This window comes from Letharia columbiana, assembly GCF_014066305.1.
Source record: "Letharia columbiana isolate WasteWater2 chromosome Unknown Sc0000017_s0, whole genome shotgun sequence".
NCBI lineage: Eukaryota > Fungi > Ascomycota > Lecanoromycetes > Lecanorales > Parmeliaceae > Letharia > Letharia columbiana.
Window position 1 is genome coordinate 589,508 of NW_023501057.1, and position 18,841 is coordinate 608,348.

The window sequence follows — 18,841 nt, forward strand, 5'->3', positions numbered from 1 at the left end:
AAAGAGCCAGTCAAATTTCAACGGCCCCCGCTTGACTCAAAAATTGACCACACCGGCAAATTCAGCAGTGAAAGATCACCAACGCCAATGATGGAAGAAGATCAGTCTTACCCCGTCCTGGACCCTTCAGGTGACCTGCGATTGAGTACCAACACGCAAGACTTCGTCGTCTCATCCAAAGTCATGTGCCTTGCCAGCCCCGTATGGCGTGCAATGTTTGATCCCCAAGGCCACTGGGCCAGGCATTCATCGGGCGTTTTCAGCTTCCCGGACGATGATTCCGACGCCCTCTTGATCATACTCCAAATTGCTCACTTGCAGTTCTCGGATTTACCGGACGCGCTCCTCATCTACGAGCATCTTCTGCAGTTGGCGGTCCTGTGTGACAAGTATGGCGGCTCCTGGACCCCTTGATGTTTTTACAGGGTTGCTTGCTGATTACCGGCTGACCAACAGATATAATACCGTCAGACTCGTTCGTCCCTGGATCTCGAAATGGCAAGCTCCACTGCAAGCTCAGGCAGAGGAGTGTCGTCAGAGTGGCGGAGAGGGCTACGAAGGTTACGAGACCTGGCTGTTCATCGCTTGGACATTTGGCGATGAGGCCGTGTTCAGAAAGATCTCTCGCTCGTTGGTGTTGACGTCGACAGTCACCACAGTCAACGGCGAGAAACGGATAGTGAACGCACAGGGAAATATGGTCGGTGATATTATGCCTCCAGGTTCCGTAGGTTAGTGACTAACCTGGGCTCTGGTGCCAAATTGCGTCTCCCTTTCATTTTGCTCACAATTACGTAGGCGCCATCATCGAAGCCCGCTCAGAGCGCATCTCCGCACTCCTCGAAATGTGCTACGGGCTGGTAGACCGATACGAATCGACTACCCTAATGGCTCCTGAAGACACCACCATCTGCACCCGCCGCGGTCACTCGCCCAACGGATGCGACTCCCTAGTCTACGGCTGCCTGATCAAAGGTCTGCAAAGCCTCAAGCTATTCCCCAAGCGTGCGGAAGCGTCCGATGTCGAGTCGAGCGTGATGGCCTTTGCGGACAAGCTGCGTTCGCTGCGATGCTTGGAGTATCCTGTCCCGGATAATGGTCATGGCTACTACAGTAATAATGGGATTTCGCATTCAAGATGCGGCTTCACGCTCGCTTTCGCCAATCAGATCAAGGCTATTATTGGTCAGGAGGAGCCGTCGGGGGTCCTGGAGGAGCATCTGACCCATCTCAATGAGCAAAAGGACTAGCTGCGATTTCCTACAGGCTCATGCCACTCCCACCCGAACCTACTCTGTTGAGGGCGGGTTTGCGCTTGCTCCAGCACATCCGGTCCCCATAGCAAAGCGCTCACGAAGGTCTCGTCCAGCATGTTTCCAAGAGGGATTGTCATGTTGTCTATAGCAGCTCATCACGTGTTTGTAGAAGCGTTTAATATCCGTGCAAGCTATTGCATTCCAACAACTGCAGTTTCACTCAGAGTTCTCCAACACCATACGCAAAGCAGGAGGTCTGCAATTTTGCTCTGTTGTTGCAGCGTGTGACACTGGATCGAGATGCTTTACGACCGTCTTGTCCGTTTTCAGTCACATGCTATGCTAGCTGACTTTGGAATTTGCCTTCCGTGGAAGTACGGAGAGTATCCTCATAAATGTTCACAACAAGACAGCGAGACCGTTCAGCTACTCGTACTGTTCTCATCCCCAGAGTTCAGTTCGTTACCACGTTTGCCATCGATGCCGTTATCCGAACCGTTGGTCTTGTAGCTTTCTAGTTCTGACATGACAAAGGCCTTCAAACAGGTGATCCTGTTCCCCGCTTCGTATGTGCCTAAGAGCAATCCGATTTGCCTTGTGGTGGGCAGTTTCGTTGTGTTCCCGTTCGCTTTACTATCATCGCCATCGGCCGAGATGCTTACTTCATCATTCACTACTCTCGATTTTGATGCCTCGTCTACGAGCTCTGACTCGTCAACCGTCCAAAGGCGTACAGCACCATCGCTACTACCAGTAACGATGATGAAGTCTTCTGAACCTAGTGGTTTCAAGATTTCAAAATCTTTCACACGGCCAGTTATTTCATCTGCAGCGCCTCCTAATTGGCAGATGGGGTCAGAGATGGGTGTCTCGAGTTTCGAGGCGGACTTGGTGATCTGTGTTCCGACGACGTCTGTGGTATCATAGAACAATATGCGACCATCTTCTGTTGAGACAGCCAGAAGGTCTTTGGTTCCGCCATCGGTCCCAGATAAGGTCATGTAGTGTACTTGATGGATCTTGGTAAGTGGCAAAGGCAATATTCGACATTTTGGCTTCGAGTCCTGCCATAGTAATTAGCTTTCTGGAGGCGGAACATACAAGTATACTCATACCATGCCGAACACAGCACAACCTCTTTCAAATGCCACTACGAATTCTTCGCCAAGGGTGTTCCACTCCACCCTTCTGCCTTCCCCCCTTGCCCATTTACCCTCTCCAACGCCTTGCAAAAGTTCTCTTCCGAAGTTCAGGACGCCCGCCTTTTTGCCGGTCACCAGGTTCCATAAGCGCATACACTTTTCTCCTTTTCCCACGCTCACCATGAGCTTCATACTTGGGTGGATTGCAAAATCATTAACACCGGCAGGAGTCCCTCCAAAAGGTGCAGTATCCCCGCTTGGACGTCCATGAGCTTTCGGTATCGGAGCTTTTATTGTTGAGAGCACAGTCCAGTCCCGTGTTCGAGCCACCGCTATTGTGTTATCCTCGGCCCCCCGACAAAAGCTTCGAGCGTGTAGGGAAGTACAAAGCATTAATGCCCGCATTGTGATGTTGCAAAGACCCCAACTCTCGATTTCTGGGATTCTCCTTGATGGTGCTGCCGGCCAATGTTGGTATTGAGGAGCCTTTGGACTTTTGCGGTAGTGTTGTAGATAAGTGGTAAAGATTAATCATTTGGTCAGAGCTGCCACTGGCAAGTATGATTTTCTGAGACTTGAGAGAACCTGTTGAGGAGGGCGAGATCTACGCACATTTCCGAGTCAGCATCGCTTCCAAGGGTAAGAGCGCGAGCTATAAGACACGTGCAAGAAGTCCAAAACGGTCTTCGCTCTCGACACGAGTCTTGCGACCCAGGATTGGGTAGCGAAAGGGAGAGACTGCTCCAAAAGAAACGTACAGCGAGGCAACGTATGGCTGAGGTATGGGCGTTAAGAAGGAAAGTATCCGCAAATTCGATTATTTTCTGTTCACGGTGTCCCTTTGCCTGACTCGTTATCGAGGCTGTTATCCCGTGTAAGACCTTCTCGTATGTCCCAATGATTATCTGAATTGTCACTGGAGTTGCTCCTTCCTGATGTGCGACCTTTTTTTTCTTTGCCTCGCCCGCCGGGCGGGGCAATTCTTTATCCCCTTCGGCGGCAGTCCTTTTTCTCTTTCCCATCTTCCCTGCCGTTAAAGTAAACTATATGCCCCCTCGAGTGATGTTGGAAATGTAGACTGTGGACGGAGTGTTGAGATAGAGAAGTAGAATTTTGCGGGCAGTAATTTTGAGACTTTCGGGCCTGGGACCCCTCATGCTTGAGCCCTATTTCATTCCACCATCCATCCACCCATCACACCAAATCATCAATGATCATGACGGCAACAACACGAATTTCATCAAAAGAATTCTGAAAAAAGGTATTGATGAAATATCACAAAGAACTGTGATGGTTTTGCTACGAAATATACATCGTAATGAAGAATTGTGATGATCTTGCTACGAAACATACATCGTAATTTGCGATGCTCCAGTCTCCGCTAAACGATGCCCTTTCGTGAGTCCCTATTATTTCCAAAGCTTCATTCCAAGAATTGTTGGAAAGATAAGTGTCATACGTATGACATTAGCCTGGATCGCTGATATTTGCTGTGTTTTGGTATTTGAAGACGTAGTCTTCAAAGGCGACAGAATCATCTCGCCGCCCTATACTATGCGACGGTGACCATCATCGAGATCAATAATTTCAAACCTCACAAAGCCAGTCTAGCTTCATTTCTCGAAGCAAATGACATAACACAGTGAGTGCACGTAGAATATACATCGAATCCTGCCACTCATCATTGCGCAGGGACCGTTCCTTCGATCCAGCGACCCTTCCACCTACAGATTCGCTATTAGGTTATCTCAAGGCGCAAACAACAGATCCAAACCAAGCCTTGCGTGAACCCCAAGCAGTCTCGAAATTCGTCTCGCAGGAACAGTCTGGGCCTCCAAGAGATGGGAATGCTGCGGCTCGTCCAGAAGAGCTGGACCGAGAGCCAGACCTGGTTTCTACGCAATTGAAAAACACAGAGTCATCACGATGGGGTGAGGACGGATTTACATTTTCTGAATCCTCAATTCAAGGCTCAACGGGTCTAGGACCGCAGGAGATAACAGCGACGAAACGTGCAGCTGGCGAACCTAGCATTCGTCCATCTGAAGCTCTACCCGTGGCGTCCGACGACGTCGGCTCCTTGGATGCGATAGCGATCAAAAGCCTGACCACCGAACAAAGGTCCGCACGTCCTGCTGTTGTTCATCTGCCGTCAAAAGAAGCTCAGGAGGAGCGTCTGGAGCACCCCGATGGACGGGGATCTCGTGATGAAGAGCAGGGGCCAGTATACGCAAGCAAAGGTCATCTGAATGTCAACGGACTTACACCGCCGGCTTCACGAGAAGATACGGCTTCTCGGTCAAGATATGACCAAGCGCAGCCTACGGATGATGGCTCTGGGCATGATGCGATCCTCAAGTCGCAGATGGATATCGCTAGAGCGGAGGCTTTTAGTGGGGCTCCTTCTACACCTGATGAACAGCTACGGCTTGAAGAAGCCCGTTCAATGCAACCCAAGGTTCCGGAGAGTACATTTGGTGGGCAGGCCGATGATCTGAAAGACTCACACTCGATGCCAGCGCCGTCTAGCCTACCTTCCCAATTCATAAATGACAATCTCGGCGAGGAAAGCACAATACCTGACATCTCAGATGTGAGCAATGAGATGAGTTTGAAAGAAGATGGCGTTTCTCGAGACCTGAGTGAGCAGAACGACACTTTGCCAAACCCCTCCTCAGCTCTACGAGATCGCATGTTCTCTGGAATGAATGGGGAGTCACTTAGGGATCTTACCCTTAGCCGACGACCACCCATGCGAATCGATACTGGAGTTCCGTCAACGTTCGATTCTTCAAGTTCAATGGCTGGGCCACGGCCCGCACCCATAAGTACGACAAATGGTCCCACTCCTTTGGGGTCTGCAACGCCTAGCAAGACTGCAACGCCAGCAACGAGTATCCAGTCGCCCCCGGAGCGGATGACCACAAGAGTGTCTTCTGGAGCACTTCGACATAAATCTGTCTCTGAGATTCTTGGTGAGACGCCTAAGGCTACCCCTGTTCAGGCTGAGAGAGCGGCCATAGACCGAGCTTTAGTCGAATCCCATAGAGAAGATCATGGCTTTTTGCAGACCCCAAAATCTGCATCGTCGTTCACTTCCCCCGATGCTGCGGTGTTCAAGCAGCGGCTTAGTGAATTGAAAGACAAAGAAAGAAGTAAGCTGTCGACCGTGGTGTTTGCTAGTTCGAGGAATACAGAAGTCACCCAAGCTCAACGGCTAGATGATAACGAGTCCCCTGTCAAGGACAGGGACTATTTTTTGACATTGTTTGCCGCTCAGGCTTGGAATGTAATAAGAGCGCAATCTGTCAATACACTAGTGAAAACGGCCCACAAGACCTTGAATACGTCGGATCACTATACCGACTTCAATGAGCGACAAGCTTGCGCTGTCTTGAAAAGGATCCACGAGCTGCAATCCAACAATCGCTGGTCTTTTCGGCAAGTGGAGCGATCTGCAGAGCCCAAGAGATCAGTGACGCACTGGGACGTATTGCTTGGTCAAATGAAATGGTTGAGGACAGACTTCCGTGAAGAAAGAAAATGGAAGCACGCAGCTGCCAAACACACCGCATATGCCTGTGCAAGATGGGTCGCCAGTTCCCCAGAGGAACGTAGACTACTACAAATCAAAGTTCGATCTGTGCCTGCAAGGGCAATGTCAAGGTCACTCTCAGTATCGACACCAGACCTGGTACACTCGGCGGATGATGGGGCCAGCGAGGTGACCGACGATGACTTCTCCCGTGTGGATGGTACTGCGGGAAGTCCTCCTGCAGTGATCTTCTCTTTGCCCCCTGAAATATTTGTGTTTGGACTCAGCAAGAGCCCTGTGACTGAAAAGCTGATGCTCGAACTCCCGCTATACCGGCCGAGTACTTTGGTCCAGGACGCTGCATTGCGGGTTAACGATATTGAGTCCGATTCTGCTTGGAAGAAACCCATCGTGCCGGTATCTAAGTACGTGCAAGGCAAGATGATATCTCCGGAGGAAGGCCCGCCGCGTAAAAGAAGTCGATTTGATTATCAGGACCCCCCTGGTTCCCACAGCTACTCCTCTAATCTGGCTATCAAGGACTCGGAGAATGCTTTTGGCCCAGAGCAAGAGGACGTCGCTTTGTTCGATCCTGAAAACAAGCACATCAGGGATCGCATACACGCTGGTCATGCCTTCAGACCTCCATCAGAACATAACATGCCATCACAGAATTTCTTTGAGTCCCGCCAATCGTCTCAGTGGACCCAAGCAGAGGATGACGAGCTTAAAAAATTCGTCAAAGATTTTGCCTATAATTGGTCGCTGATTTCAAGCTGTTTATCTTCGCCGTCAATGTTTTCGTCTGGCGCTGAAAGACGAACACCGTGGGAATGCTTCGAGCGTTGGATTAGCTTGGAAGGTCTTCCTGTAGAGATGGCCAAGATCAACTACTTCCGAACGTACCATCATAGGTTGCAGTGTGCTCAGAAGATGGTCGAGGCTCAGCACCAAGCATTACAGCAGCAACAGGGCAATAACGCCAATCAGATGCCGTTGAGACGTCGGACCACCCAGCCTTTCACCGTTGAACGTAGAAAGAACGCTAGGCACTTGCATCTCATTGATGCAATGCGGAAGCTGGCCAAGAAGCGCGAAACCGCGATACACAAGCAACAACATGGTATGTTCATTTCTCTGCTCACGAGCGTAAGTCGCGAAACTTCCAAGCTGACTTTCATCATTAGTCGCTAGTCTTGCTGCAATGCGAAAGGACAGGGAAGCTACGAAGCAGAGGCCCCAAATGCACACTCCCCAGGAGTTCAGTCGCATCAAGTATGAAAGCCAACTCCGTATGGCAGAGCAAGCTAAATTACTCAGGGCCAACGCGATTGCAAATCAAAAGGTAACGTTTTCCCATCTTGTGAGTCTTACTATATTTTGCTAACCGTTGAGAAGGCTATACAGGCGCAGAAGATTAACCAACAGTCTACTCAACAAAGCAATGGGATGCAGTCTGTACGTATTCCAGGACCAGTGCCAGGAGTACCGAACGGAAGCAGTCCCAATATGGCAGCAGCGAATTCGCATGGACAGATAAGAGGAAGCGGGGGCGATTCCTCCAGACCAGTTCCACAGATACCAAGGCTTATGAATGGCCAAACGAACGGCGTTTTACCCACCAACTCACACAGCGTCCCTCACGCTCCTATGCAGCCAAACATGCAGGCGCAAATGCAACAACGCGTGCCACCAATGGCACCCGACCGCATGATTCATGAAGCTTCTCGACTCCGAGAACAGCAAGCATACGTGCGACAGCAGCAGCAACAGCAACATGCTCAATCGAACGGCTTAGCCGGCTCTCCGCCCCTGCAACATCCGAACATGCTCTCGCAGAACAATTCCACCATGCTCGCTTCCCTCCAAGGCCGCTCCAGCCCGTCCATCAACGGCGCACCACCTCCCCTAGGCTCTTCTTCCTCGCCACGAATGACACAACCCCAAGCCCTCTCCAGCGGCATGACCCCAGCCGTCAATCAGATCTCCTCGCAGTTCAAAGCGCGCCACCCTCAAGCCAGTCCTGAACAGATCACTCGCATGACCACTGATCAGCTCTACAAGATGTCCAACGAAGCCCGGCAACAAGCCATGCAAGCAGCAGCGGGCAACTCCAACGCCGCTGCCGTTGCCGCGAATGCGAACATGGGTCTTCAAGTACCAAGCTCAATGCAGCAACAAGCGGCTATGATGACAAATGGAGGCGGCGGTCCCATGTTCAATATTGGAAATTCACAACAATACGCGCAGCTCATGCGGCAGCAGCAGCAAAGTCAGCAGAGAGGGGCAGGTGGGCAGGGAATGAATGGTGGAAGTAGAAGTGCTACGCCGATGGTGCAAAGGACAGGGAGCGCGCAAGGGGTGACGAGGCCGAGTCAAAGCCCTTCTCGGCAGGTAGGGATAGCTGGAGGCCAATAGGAGAGCAATTCAAGTGGGTTATGATTTTGTATATACTTCATCTGTCTCTAGGCGTATCGACGAGGGCGGATACCTCCAACGTCCGTAAGGGAGTGATGAATGGATGGCAGCGACCTGTAAATACGTGAAGGTATTGTCTCATTGAGGTCTCAATGAACGGGGAAGATTCAGTTCTTTTTTTGACAACTTCATCTCTACTGATGAACCTTTATGTCCAAGCAAGGTGTGGAACGTTGAGGGATTGGAAATCGGAAATGGCCGTTTTCACGTCATTCTCAGGGCGAACTGAGCCGAGTTGGACAACTTTCCGGGAGCGCTCTCCCTTTTAGAACCCATTTCCAACTCCAATCGGCCCTTGAGAAGACATGCTGACTTGGTAAATACACAATGGAATGAAGGAAAGCACGGGCAACACGCCAGGGATCCGAGGACCTCGATTCAACCTCGTTGAGCTGGTGCTGGTATGGAATCCCGTTCGATTTGGTAAAGTGTACTTTGTCGATGGGCTTATGGATGGTTTGGTGGGCTGTTTCCCGTCGCTTGTGCGTCGACCTTAAGTCGTCAATATCAACGCGTGAATCATCTTTTCAAACACAGCCTCATCCCGAAAATCCCGAACCATGGAAAGCCATGTCTCAAGGTCCGTGAATGGGGTTGTTTTCAGCACGAAATCATAGAACGTCACAAGGATTGGACCGTAAAACAAGGAGGCAACAACGCTGTCTGACAGATTGGTTTCCAGCATTGAAGCTACATTAAATACTGAGTGCCCATCGCTATGCGGGCAGAACTTCCTTGCTCATATCATAGTCAATCTCCCTGATACCGTCTTTATCTATGACCTTGACCAACATCTGAACGAAGAATTAGCCCATTCTGTGCAGCCTTGAGCGATACTCACCCCTTTGAAGTCTATAGGCAACCTCCGCTTCAGCTCGTCTGTGCACATCTTCAGTATCTTGAGCCCCTGCTCGAAGTCGATGTCTGGGTGGTGGTGTTTGTCGAGTATTGATAAGCAATAGTATCTAGGCCTTCGCTCAGCAAAATGATTCTCACGGCTGTGAACTTCTCTAACGGGGAGCTCAGGAACAGGAAAACGACATACTGGGCATAGCCATGGGCTGCATATGGAAGCGGGGCCAGCGACGCCAAGTAGTCAAGCCAGTAGAGATGCGGTTCATTCGTGATGGGATCCATTCCTCCAAGAAGCAAATTTACAGTGTATGGTTTCCTTGACCTAAGACTTCTTGCCAACTCTCCGCGGACAAAGCTTGCAACGGCTGAAGGTCCCAAATCGGTATCATTTCGCATGGAGTAGAGCTGGATGTTGGCCTGTATGTATTCTGCAAATTGCACTACCCGCTGCAGATTAGCTAGCCATACTATTAGCGTATCTCGATGCCGCTTTACCTGTGTCTCCTGCTTCTCCTGAGAACGCCATCAACGTATGTTTGTTGAGCTGCTTCGTCTTGTCATCAGCAGCTTTGAGGATCGTTGCACCTCTCATTGCAGCCTTTGAAGCCGCAACGATGGTGTAATCCTTGCCAGTAAAGCCGAGTAGAACCTCCCTGCTGACCTATTAGCTGCTGTAGTACATTTTTGTAGATGTTGACTTACATCTTGGTGCGGAGTTGAGGATGAAGTTGAGAGGTGTAGCTAGCTACAGGTCGAGAGGTCTACGCGTGAACTAGGTTGGGATTGGGAAGGAAGGTTTAGCGAGACTGCCAAGATTTCGCGGCACTGCAATTATCAAAAGTTCTCGGAGCTCGATCCAGGTATTTGCACTTGGGACACTCCCACATTCGAGCTCTTGTACCAGCTTGAGAAGCTAGTGGCTCCCATGTCTTCCTTCTTCACTATCCCAGCATCGCAACGAAAGCGCAAGAGAGACGAGGCCAATGTGGTTCCATCAACAAAAAGAAGAAATACAACTAAGACCAGTGCAAAGCCTCCGAGTAAAAAATCCGCTACAGCTCGACGAGATGAATCTATATCAAGCAGCGGCTCAGAGGACGAGGTGATTCGTAAAAGAGTTAACGATGCAGAGGCAGTCTCGGAGAGCGAATCAGAAGAGGACGATGAGACGGGGGCGGAGAGACGTCTACGATTAGCGGAACAATATCTGGAGAATATAAAAGGGGAGGTAGACGAGGTTGGGTTTGACGCAGAAGAAATTGACAAAGATCTTATTGCCGAACGATTACAAGAAGACGTGGTATGTAGGCTGCCTAATTGCACATTGCTCTTCCCTGGATCCTCATCGCTCTACAGGCCGAAATCAAAGGTCGTCTTTACCGTCATATAGCCTCTACGCTCGATTTCTCCTCTGCGACGGAGACCTCATTTCGCACAGCATGCTTGAGCACAACCTCTATAGCTACCTGTGCTCCCTTCGCATATACCGTCCACAAGGACCTTACCCTCACAAAATGGGAGCTCCCCACCCCGCCCCCTCCTCTGCCCCCAAATCGAAAAACCCCCCATAAAACCTTCACGCCCGGTCCGCCGTCGGCCAACGAAGCTCATGACCACCAGGGGAGACAGGGGCAAGACTGGGGATCCGAACTACCAACACCACACAGCCCCCATACTCTGTGTCGCGGCTTCGGATACTGGCAAATTTGTTGCTACCGGGGGAGCAGACAAACGGCTTATCATCTGGTCCGCCGACAAACTCGAGCCGCTGCGTGTTTTTACACAGCACCGTGATGCTGTCACCTCCTTGGCATTTCGAAGAGGCACGAACCAGTTATATTCCAGTAGTGTCGACCGCACCGTCAAGATATGGGACGAATTAGCTTATGTGGAGACGTTGTTCGGGCACCAAGAGGAAGTGCTCGATGTGGCAAGCCTGGCGCTCGAGCGGTGTATAAGCGTTGGGGCTAGAGATCGCACGGCTCGCTTGTGGAAGGTTGTTGAACAGACACAATTGGTCTTCCGTGGCGGTGGCAGTTCGGAAAAGCGTCGACCGCGAAATAAAGATGGGGAGATTGCGGCGCTGAGAAGCTATGGCGAAGGATCAATCGACCGGGTCGCCCTTGTCGATGAAGAGTCGTTCGTCACTGGAAGTGACAACGGCTCGATATCCCTTTGGACACTGCACAAGAAGAAGCCAATATTCACCATTCCACTAGCACATGGACTCGATCCACCAATGAAGCCGGAAGAGGCATCTGCAGAAGCCGAGCCGGATGCTAGGGTTCCGGAGCGACAGCCGAGATGGATCACAGCGCTGGCAACGGTCCCTTATTCTGATGTTGTTTTGAGCGGCAGCTGGGATGGTCAGGTGAAGGTCTGGCGAGTAAGTCAAGATAAGAAAAGGCTGGAGTCGATGGGAGTCGTTGGAAAGGTTCAAGGCGCAGATGAAGATGAAAAGACGGCTGGTGTGGACGTACAGGGTGTCCAGGAGGAGAAAAATGTGCGGGGCATCGTTAATGACCTCTCTGTTTTTGAGAGAGGAGAGAGAGGGAAAGACGGACTGTGTGTTGTCGCTGCACTGGGAACGGAGCATCGACTGGGAAGATGGAAAAAAGTCTATGGCTCGAACAGACCTATTGTTTTTGAGGTGCCTAAGATAGTAACAATTGCAGAGGCAGAGGCAGAGGCAAAGGAAGAGAAAAGAGGTTGGGATGGGAAGGAGATTGTGCAAAAAGAACCGCAGGATGTATAGCTGCATTGTTTTAACAAGCTCTCTGTCGCCTATCCGTGGCAAAGGTCGGCCGCACACAAATTCGTACAGCACTGAACATGTATGATATGCTATGAAGCTGTGCAAATTAGTTGTGGCTGCTGAGGGGCTGGTGTACATGCAACAGTAGTAGCCCGCAAGCTCGAAATGGATGTTGGGCCACCGAAGCGCTTCCCGCTTCCGCCAAAGACGCTGTAAGCAATGTTAAGCAGACGGGCATCTATGTCGCGCCTTACCAGCTTGGGATGACTAGGCACCACAAGAAACACCTATTGTCAGCTCATGCATGAAAGCCTAGTGACCCTTCAGGCAAGCTGCACCGGTCTCTTCCCGCTCGTTTCCCTTGGTCCGTGTTCGGGTGTCTCTTGATCCTACGGGGTTTCATCAGAGGTCTTCATATTGATTCGATGAGCCTGGCGAGGGTGACAGTCCACTTTGGGGCCTCGCTCTCTGCTCTCGCTCTGCCTTGAGGCGCCGACGTTCAGCTCTCCTCTCAATCTTCTGTGCTTGACGGTCACGTCTTCCCTGCTCGAACATTTCCATTGCCGTTGGTGAGTGATACTGCCTAGATGTTGGGCTATGCGGATGCGCAGGAGGGGGAAGTGGACTGCGACGCCGCGTGCCTCGACGCTGCTGTAGCCCGTTAGACGGGAAAGCATTGGCTGGGGAACGTCTTGTAAAAATGCCCTGAGGCGAGTTATCCGCTCCACGGTTGGTGCGAGTAGGAGCCCGCCTGCCGATGTTCAGAGAGCGGTTTGGATGACGGGCAGATCGGGAACGTTGGGGGAAAGCTCCAGGGACAGGAAGCTGGCGGTTTGCCGATCTCGTCGGACTTGACTCGATCAAGATTGGCGAAGATGCACTGCTGGTCTGACTGGCCGGTAGGATGCCTCCAGTCCTACGAGCGATCCAACCAGCAATCGGTCTTGGGGAGTCTCTACCGACAGTAGCCGTACCACTACTGGCCTCCACGGCACTGTCATCGTCCGATGTGAGACGATTCGGAATAGCTCGCCTTCTTCTCGTATGCTGAGCAGGCACAGGGGAATCAGAATCACTTTCAATCTCGAATGGGCCGCCTGTGGATCTTTCACCACTTGCACCTGGGTTTCTATGGGGAATGTTCCGTTGCGCGTTCACAGATACACGGCTGCCGCTGTATCCGTTTCTCACGCGAAGGGCATTCAACGCCTGCGAAACGCCACTGCCATCACTGCCACTGGACTGGTTAGACAGCACTGATCTTCGTCGAGCTTGTCGCCTGGAACGCAGGATTGGGCCTTCGTCGGACTCGTCTCCAGGGTCATATTGAGCAGTTGCAGATGATGCTTCGTTACGAACACCATTCGCAATTGCTGAGGCGTCTTCCTCTTGGCTGTTTTGATCATTGTCGGAATTTTGCAGTTGGTTACCCTCCCCATCCGTTCCTTCATCCGTTTCCCAATGCAAGCTTCTGGTCGAACTTGTAACGGAGTGATGACCATTTTCGACATCGTTGACAACGAAATCATTTAGTGAGCCAACCTCCTCACCTTGACTGCCTTCATCTGTATCATCAAGAAAACTATCGTAAGGGCGCTCGTCCTCTGAATTTGCCCGCAGTCGATTGAGCTGTGCCGTAATCCGTCTACCTCTGTGACGCATTTGCGGCGGGTTTCCGTCAGAAGAACCATTTTCACTCGAATATCCGTGCTCGGAGAAGTCGAGATTCGGGATATACCCATCCATACGAGCATCTTCACCAAGGGCTCCCACAAGTTCTTCCATAGTAGCCCCTTCCATATCGTAGAGGTCATCATCCCAATGTCCATGGCCGTCAGAATCACTCATTTCGGCCGAGTCTTCCCCCATTGGATATCCACAAGATTCACAAAGTCCGTCTTCAAGCTCCCACGTGCACCTTGGGCAACGATCAACACCATCTTCATCGTCCCTAATGACATTCAATTGTCTTCGACGTGTCAGTTTGAAGCAACCTCGGAAAAGGCCACCTTTAAGGCCGGTAGTTGCCCTGTCTTTTTCGACCAAAGCCGCCTCCTCGTCCTGCCATTTTTTGTGTTCCTGGGTAGTTTCACCAACAGGCATGAGCTCTGCCCGCTTTGCGAATATTTGCGTCATATCACGAATCTGGTAAACTTCAGTGAGGGCCTTGGAGCGGTATAGGGACAATTGCTTACAAGATAGGCCGGGGCGGGCGGACGTAGCACATCGGCTCGGCAGTCGGGGCAAGATTTCTTGGTCCGGTCCCTCTCAAACCAACGAACAAGGCAACCGTAGCAGAAAGTGTGGCCACATTCGATGGTGTAAGGTTCAAAGAGAGGGCGTACACAGACTCGGCAGGTAACGAGGGTTCGTATGTCGTCGAGGCTCGTTTCCAGTGTTTGTAGTAGTCCGACGGGGTCATCTCTTCCATCTCGACCCTGCTCTGGTTTGCTGCCGGAGCCTCTCCTGACTGTTTTGGCGACTGAATCTCCCATTGTGATTCAAATTGCGGTGCTAAGCCCGAAAGACGGCGGTGGTAGGCCCAAAAAGAGGTAAGATTGACGAGAATGCGGAGAATAGGGTGGATTCACAGCTGAGCATTTGCCATCAAACCCCTTTGATGTGACTGATGTTCTCTTGTAGTAGTCAGACTGCTTGCGGCGTTGGTGAAATGGCTGAAATGAAGTGTAATGAAGGTTGTACTTCAAAGAAGAGAAGGGTGGTGTTTGATAAGTCTGGAGGGGAAGAAGAACGATTGGTTGAGCCGAATCAGGCTTAGATTCGGGCTCGGTTGAACACACTAGAGTAAGGTACTTTAGCGCCACCATCCCGCTCCTTCTTTCTTCCGAGTCGTGCGAGTTCCCAGGCTTCCTGAAGCAGGCACGGAGAGGATTGTATCTTACATTTCGGAGTGTCAATTCTTTCTATTCCAGATCATTCTTCGGTTTGCATAAACACATCTCGGGACCAGGCTGCCCTTAGTTCTTTTTCAATCTATGTCACTGCTCGGGATTTGCCTTGGAAAAAGAACGCTGAAGTCGGAATTTCTTAGATAGTAGTCAGGTATCTTATGACCACAAAAGATTGGCAGAGAAAACGTTATGTGGGTTGAATGGTAAGATATCGCTCAGATTTCGCCAGCCTCAAATCTGGATTTCTGCGTAGACAGCTACGAGAAGAGACCGCTCTGCGGCGGCATCCTGATGAAGTATGTTGTGTACGCAAGCATTTTAGTCTACTTCTATCAGGGTATATCGCAGCGAAGGTGCAGATATGCGACCAAACAAGTTCATCACGGTCAAGGAAGCCGCTGATCAAAGTACACAACTCGCTGAATATGTGCCGTCAATGAGATTCGTCAGCTGCCGTTATCACTCTCGCTCCATTCTGTCACCCGCTGAATTTGAAGGCTCGCTCACTCGACCCTCGCGCGGTTGCTCTCGCCAAAGTCGCTGAAAAGATGGCTATTGTCAATGCTGCCCTTTATCACGAACTCATCATCGATCATTTCCTTGTTCATGTGTGCGAGAAACAATTCCTGATCATGAAGGAATGCCTTGAGCGCCTTCGTGCTCATTTTTCTACCGCTTCTCTCCGCATCTCTCATTGCCTTGAGCTTATTGCGAATTCTCTCTTCGAGAATTTCCAGGCGGTACTCACAGAATTGGGAGTAGAGTTCCGACAAGTTCGAGACTGGGCGGACAGTGGTAAGCACGGTGTCGTCCCTGAAGGTGTGGCATTTGGGACGGAAGGATGTCACCATCGTGACCCGCTCCGTTGACCCGAGAGCGCGTAGAGCTTGGTGCTCGATGTAGCGGCCTTGCAGCACAACAGCACAACCCTATCAAATCGTAAGCTTATCTCGCTTCAAGTCCTAGGTTCACATACCATCTGAGGTCCTCTGACTTTGATGACATCTCCATTTCCAGTGCGTAGTGCAGTCTCTCCGCCAATCATATTGGTACAGTCGCTGAGCATGGTAACGCAAACGAAAGGATAGCTGTCAGTGTGCCAGTCGACGATGGGTTTGTCATCTTCCCATGGGCAGCCGGCAATACCCTCATCGTCCTCGGTCAGCTTTCTGTCCAAGAATGCCTCAAGTTCTTCCGCTTTCTGCTTCTCTGATTTGACGGAGATGTTGATATGGGCAATCTCGAAATCCATCTCTGTTACAAGTTGGACACCGGCAATATTAGACATGATCGCGAGCGTCTCAGGGTTCTTCCACGCATCGTACACAAAGGGTGCATATCTGACAAAAGATGTTAGTGGAATAGGAGAAGGAAGATGAGTGGATGGAAGACGTTGTCGTGGTTCTTTGCTTACTTTGCAGCGAAACCTCTCAGCTGACACTGGGCTAGGTTGCTCGAGTATTTGCAGTTTTCCAAAACTTCTTTGCTGAATATCTCGGCCCTCATGCGTTGCACGGCCTCCTGAGTGAAAAGCTGAAAGGGATCGGAGACAGCAAATGGGGACACTCCGGTACCCTCAGGAAGTTTCAAATCGCTCATCGTCAGGGTCTTGGCCGGTGGTGTGAAATCTATGTGCTTCTTGGGATCGAAATTGTCGGTGCTCAGCGTGTTCATCGACATCGCTTTGATAACTGGCCCGACGTGTGCGCGCGTGTCGTCTATGAGTGACTCAACTTCCGCGGTAGCCATGCCAGCAAGAAATTAATGAAGTTGTGGATTTCCGGGCCTAAATGATGTTGTAAGCAAGAGCTAGAAGCAGCTAGAAGCAACAAAGACGACTGAAGGAAGCAAGCAATAAGTAGGTAACAAAGATGGTCCGCGTTAGATTGTAACCACGAATAAGTGAAGGTTCTGATACAGAGAGTGAATCTGAAGGATTGAGAAAAATAGCGAATCTGTGTGTGAGACGACACAGAAGGACCGTATGATAAGGCCAGAGTGTTGTTATCTTCACACTTACTGCTCTTATCTGGCGAGCGCCAGGAATTTAGCTTTATAAATGTTGATAGTAGAGTAGGTTCTTGCTCGGACGCGGGCGACTCTTATATGCCAGAGTCTTGTGAAGAGATGGACGGTATTTCGCGAGAAGTCGATCTTTCTAACGCGTATCAATACTTGGGCGCGTCATTCGCACCAGTTGGGTTGTGCACTGAAGGTTCCAAAGCCGACATTGGTTGGTGAATATATGCGTATCAAAAAGATAGATTTTTCAGCCGTACGAGTACAATGCACCTACAACATAGACACTTTGTTATGGCAAGAAAACCCAATTCTGGCTTTTACGCGGGGTTCCCCAAAGCACGTTGGCACCTCTAATTTACAATCTAGGTTGATACCCCTCCACACATCGAGATGCATGCAGTTCTTCTGGATAGAGATGGAGACGGATTTGCGGAGTAAAGCTGTCACCAGCGCCGCCTCAGCCACTTCCTGCATCGGAAAGGAACCGACGGAAGGTATGGGCCATGGTAAAAGCATCTGTGGGAAAGCCAGAGGGTGACCGGGGTGGAAAGGATACCAATCGCTGATATGTTATATGGATTCAGTTACTTTGTTCGGTTTGGTATGCGGCTAGACCGGATCATGCGATTGTGCCGAGACTAAATACTCGTGCGACCAGGAAATCTAATCATCTATCTCTTTGTCACAGAGATATCCACCAATAATGTCGGGTTTGCAACCCTCTATGAACAGCTTAATTGGTGGGTATATCCGTGTCGGACTGTTGATGAGGATCGACTCCTCGACCGCACGAGTATCTGCTCTCTTCCAACGGGCACTAAGATCCTTGACGCTTGAAATACTCTCTTCCTATAGGTCTATACCAGTCATGCAGGGATGCCATGCAGTAAACCTTCTCAAACTCTATCCAGATGTCTCTCAAATAGCAAATGCCTTAACATCAATGACTAACAATTACACACTTTCGACGTCCACACTCGGAGTAAGTAACATTCGAGAACGAGCGCTCTGCAGGGAAGATGACAAAAACCAATGAAGTACGCGAACGGATACGACCGAGTCGTATTTCATCTAGCAATCTCATAGGACGGTCTGGATCCAGATGCTTGATATGGACAGACAGTCATCATTCGATAGGCTGGAGAGCAGTGCAAGCTCCAAGCTAGCGACCCAGGTGGTGAAGCATAGGTCCCAGAAAATTCGGCAGCTGCACATTTGTCCTGCATGATTTGAGAAGCGAGCGTGCTTCCACACGATGATTGTCTGCCCAACCTTCACTTAGGACCCAGGGGACAGAACCGAAGCAAGATTGCTGCCGATGTTAGCCGCTGGTTGTTTCTTGGGTTTGCAAAAATCGGTAGAGTCTGCATCATGCAGATCAACTTCATCAGTCAGTATATGCAATCTGTCGGTTTCGGACTTGAGAGGGGTAATGTGGTTGGAAAGTTATAGCACTGGTCTAAGGTACCTAGTTGGAAAGATGACGTTGAAGTCCCCTCGGTCCTTATCGGTTAAAGTGCTGATAGCGCTAAAGTAGCCTACCCGAGCTTGAGCGCTACCTAGTACCTACTGTACTACTAGACAAGAATAGAACCTCGATTCATGCGTATGGAACTCTGGACGCAACAACCTTTCATCAATCAATTGCTCCTTCACCTGCACTACCAACTCACAAATATGGCCCAGCCCGGTGGATCTGACGAGTCCCCGTGGGCCAAAGGAGAGGCCGCATTTACAAGGTGCCTTCCCAAACCTTGTCTGCATTCTGAAATACTCATTTCATAACGCCTGCGTGCCTGCGTGCCTGCCTGCGTGCCTGCCTGGACCTCATACCTTCTAATGCCTCAGAACTGACGACTTGGTAGCAAGGAGTACAGCAAATATTT

At 50.5% G+C, this 18,841-nt stretch overlaps 7 protein-coding genes across 7 annotated transcripts; 3 read left to right on the top strand and 4 right to left on the bottom strand.

Annotated features, from left to right (window-relative positions):
- Nucleotides 1-87: 87 nt before the first annotated feature.
- Nucleotides 88-1,250, top strand: HO173_006040 (uncharacterized protein; the record flags this gene model as incomplete). Its single annotated transcript, XM_037307952.1, has 3 exons — nucleotides 88-389; nucleotides 457-731; nucleotides 799-1,250. The coding sequence occupies 3 exons, from the start codon at nucleotides 88-90 to the stop codon at nucleotides 1,248-1,250; spliced, it is 1,029 nt and encodes a 342-aa protein (XP_037165212.1).
- A 428-nt stretch (nucleotides 1,251-1,678) lies between these two features.
- On the bottom strand, nucleotides 1,679-2,803 carry HO173_006041 (uncharacterized protein; the record flags this gene model as incomplete). The annotated part of the gene is made up of 2 exons (XM_037307953.1): nucleotides 1,679-2,320; nucleotides 2,372-2,803. 2 exons carry the CDS (start codon nucleotides 2,801-2,803, stop codon nucleotides 1,679-1,681), a joined length of 1,074 nt encoding a protein of 357 aa, XP_037165213.1.
- A 983-nt stretch (nucleotides 2,804-3,786) lies between these two features.
- Nucleotides 3,787-8,351, top strand: HO173_006042 (uncharacterized protein; the record flags this gene model as incomplete). Its single annotated transcript, XM_037307954.1, has 5 exons — nucleotides 3,787-3,857; nucleotides 3,909-4,040; nucleotides 4,091-7,056; nucleotides 7,121-7,278; nucleotides 7,341-8,351. The coding sequence occupies 5 exons, from the start codon at nucleotides 3,787-3,789 to the stop codon at nucleotides 8,349-8,351; spliced, it is 4,338 nt and encodes a 1,445-aa protein (XP_037165214.1).
- A 776-nt stretch (nucleotides 8,352-9,127) lies between these two features.
- HO173_006043 (uncharacterized protein) lies at nucleotides 9,128-10,153 on the bottom strand (the record flags this gene model as incomplete). Its single annotated transcript, XM_037307955.1, has 6 exons — nucleotides 9,128-9,205; nucleotides 9,253-9,376; nucleotides 9,457-9,706; nucleotides 9,762-9,919; nucleotides 9,969-10,007; nucleotides 10,137-10,153. 6 exons carry the CDS (start codon nucleotides 10,151-10,153, stop codon nucleotides 9,128-9,130), a joined length of 666 nt encoding a protein of 221 aa, XP_037165215.1.
- A 38-nt stretch (nucleotides 10,154-10,191) lies between these two features.
- On the top strand, nucleotides 10,192-12,021 carry HO173_006044 (uncharacterized protein; the record flags this gene model as incomplete). Its single annotated transcript, XM_037307956.1, has 2 exons — nucleotides 10,192-10,570; nucleotides 10,934-12,021. 2 exons carry the CDS (start codon nucleotides 10,192-10,194, stop codon nucleotides 12,019-12,021), a joined length of 1,467 nt encoding a protein of 488 aa, XP_037165216.1.
- Nucleotides 12,022-12,423: 402 nt separating this feature from the next.
- HO173_006045 (uncharacterized protein) lies at nucleotides 12,424-14,516 on the bottom strand (the record flags this gene model as incomplete). The annotated part of the gene is made up of 2 exons (XM_037307957.1): nucleotides 12,424-14,166; nucleotides 14,217-14,516. 2 exons carry the CDS (start codon nucleotides 14,514-14,516, stop codon nucleotides 12,424-12,426), a joined length of 2,043 nt encoding a protein of 680 aa, XP_037165217.1.
- Nucleotides 14,517-15,436: 920 nt separating this feature from the next.
- Nucleotides 15,437-16,682, bottom strand: HO173_006046 (uncharacterized protein; the record flags this gene model as incomplete). The annotated part of the gene is made up of 3 exons (XM_037307958.1): nucleotides 15,437-15,862; nucleotides 15,910-16,273; nucleotides 16,348-16,682. 3 exons carry the CDS (start codon nucleotides 16,680-16,682, stop codon nucleotides 15,437-15,439), a joined length of 1,125 nt encoding a protein of 374 aa, XP_037165218.1.
- Between the last annotated feature and the right edge of the window lie 2,159 nt (nucleotides 16,683-18,841).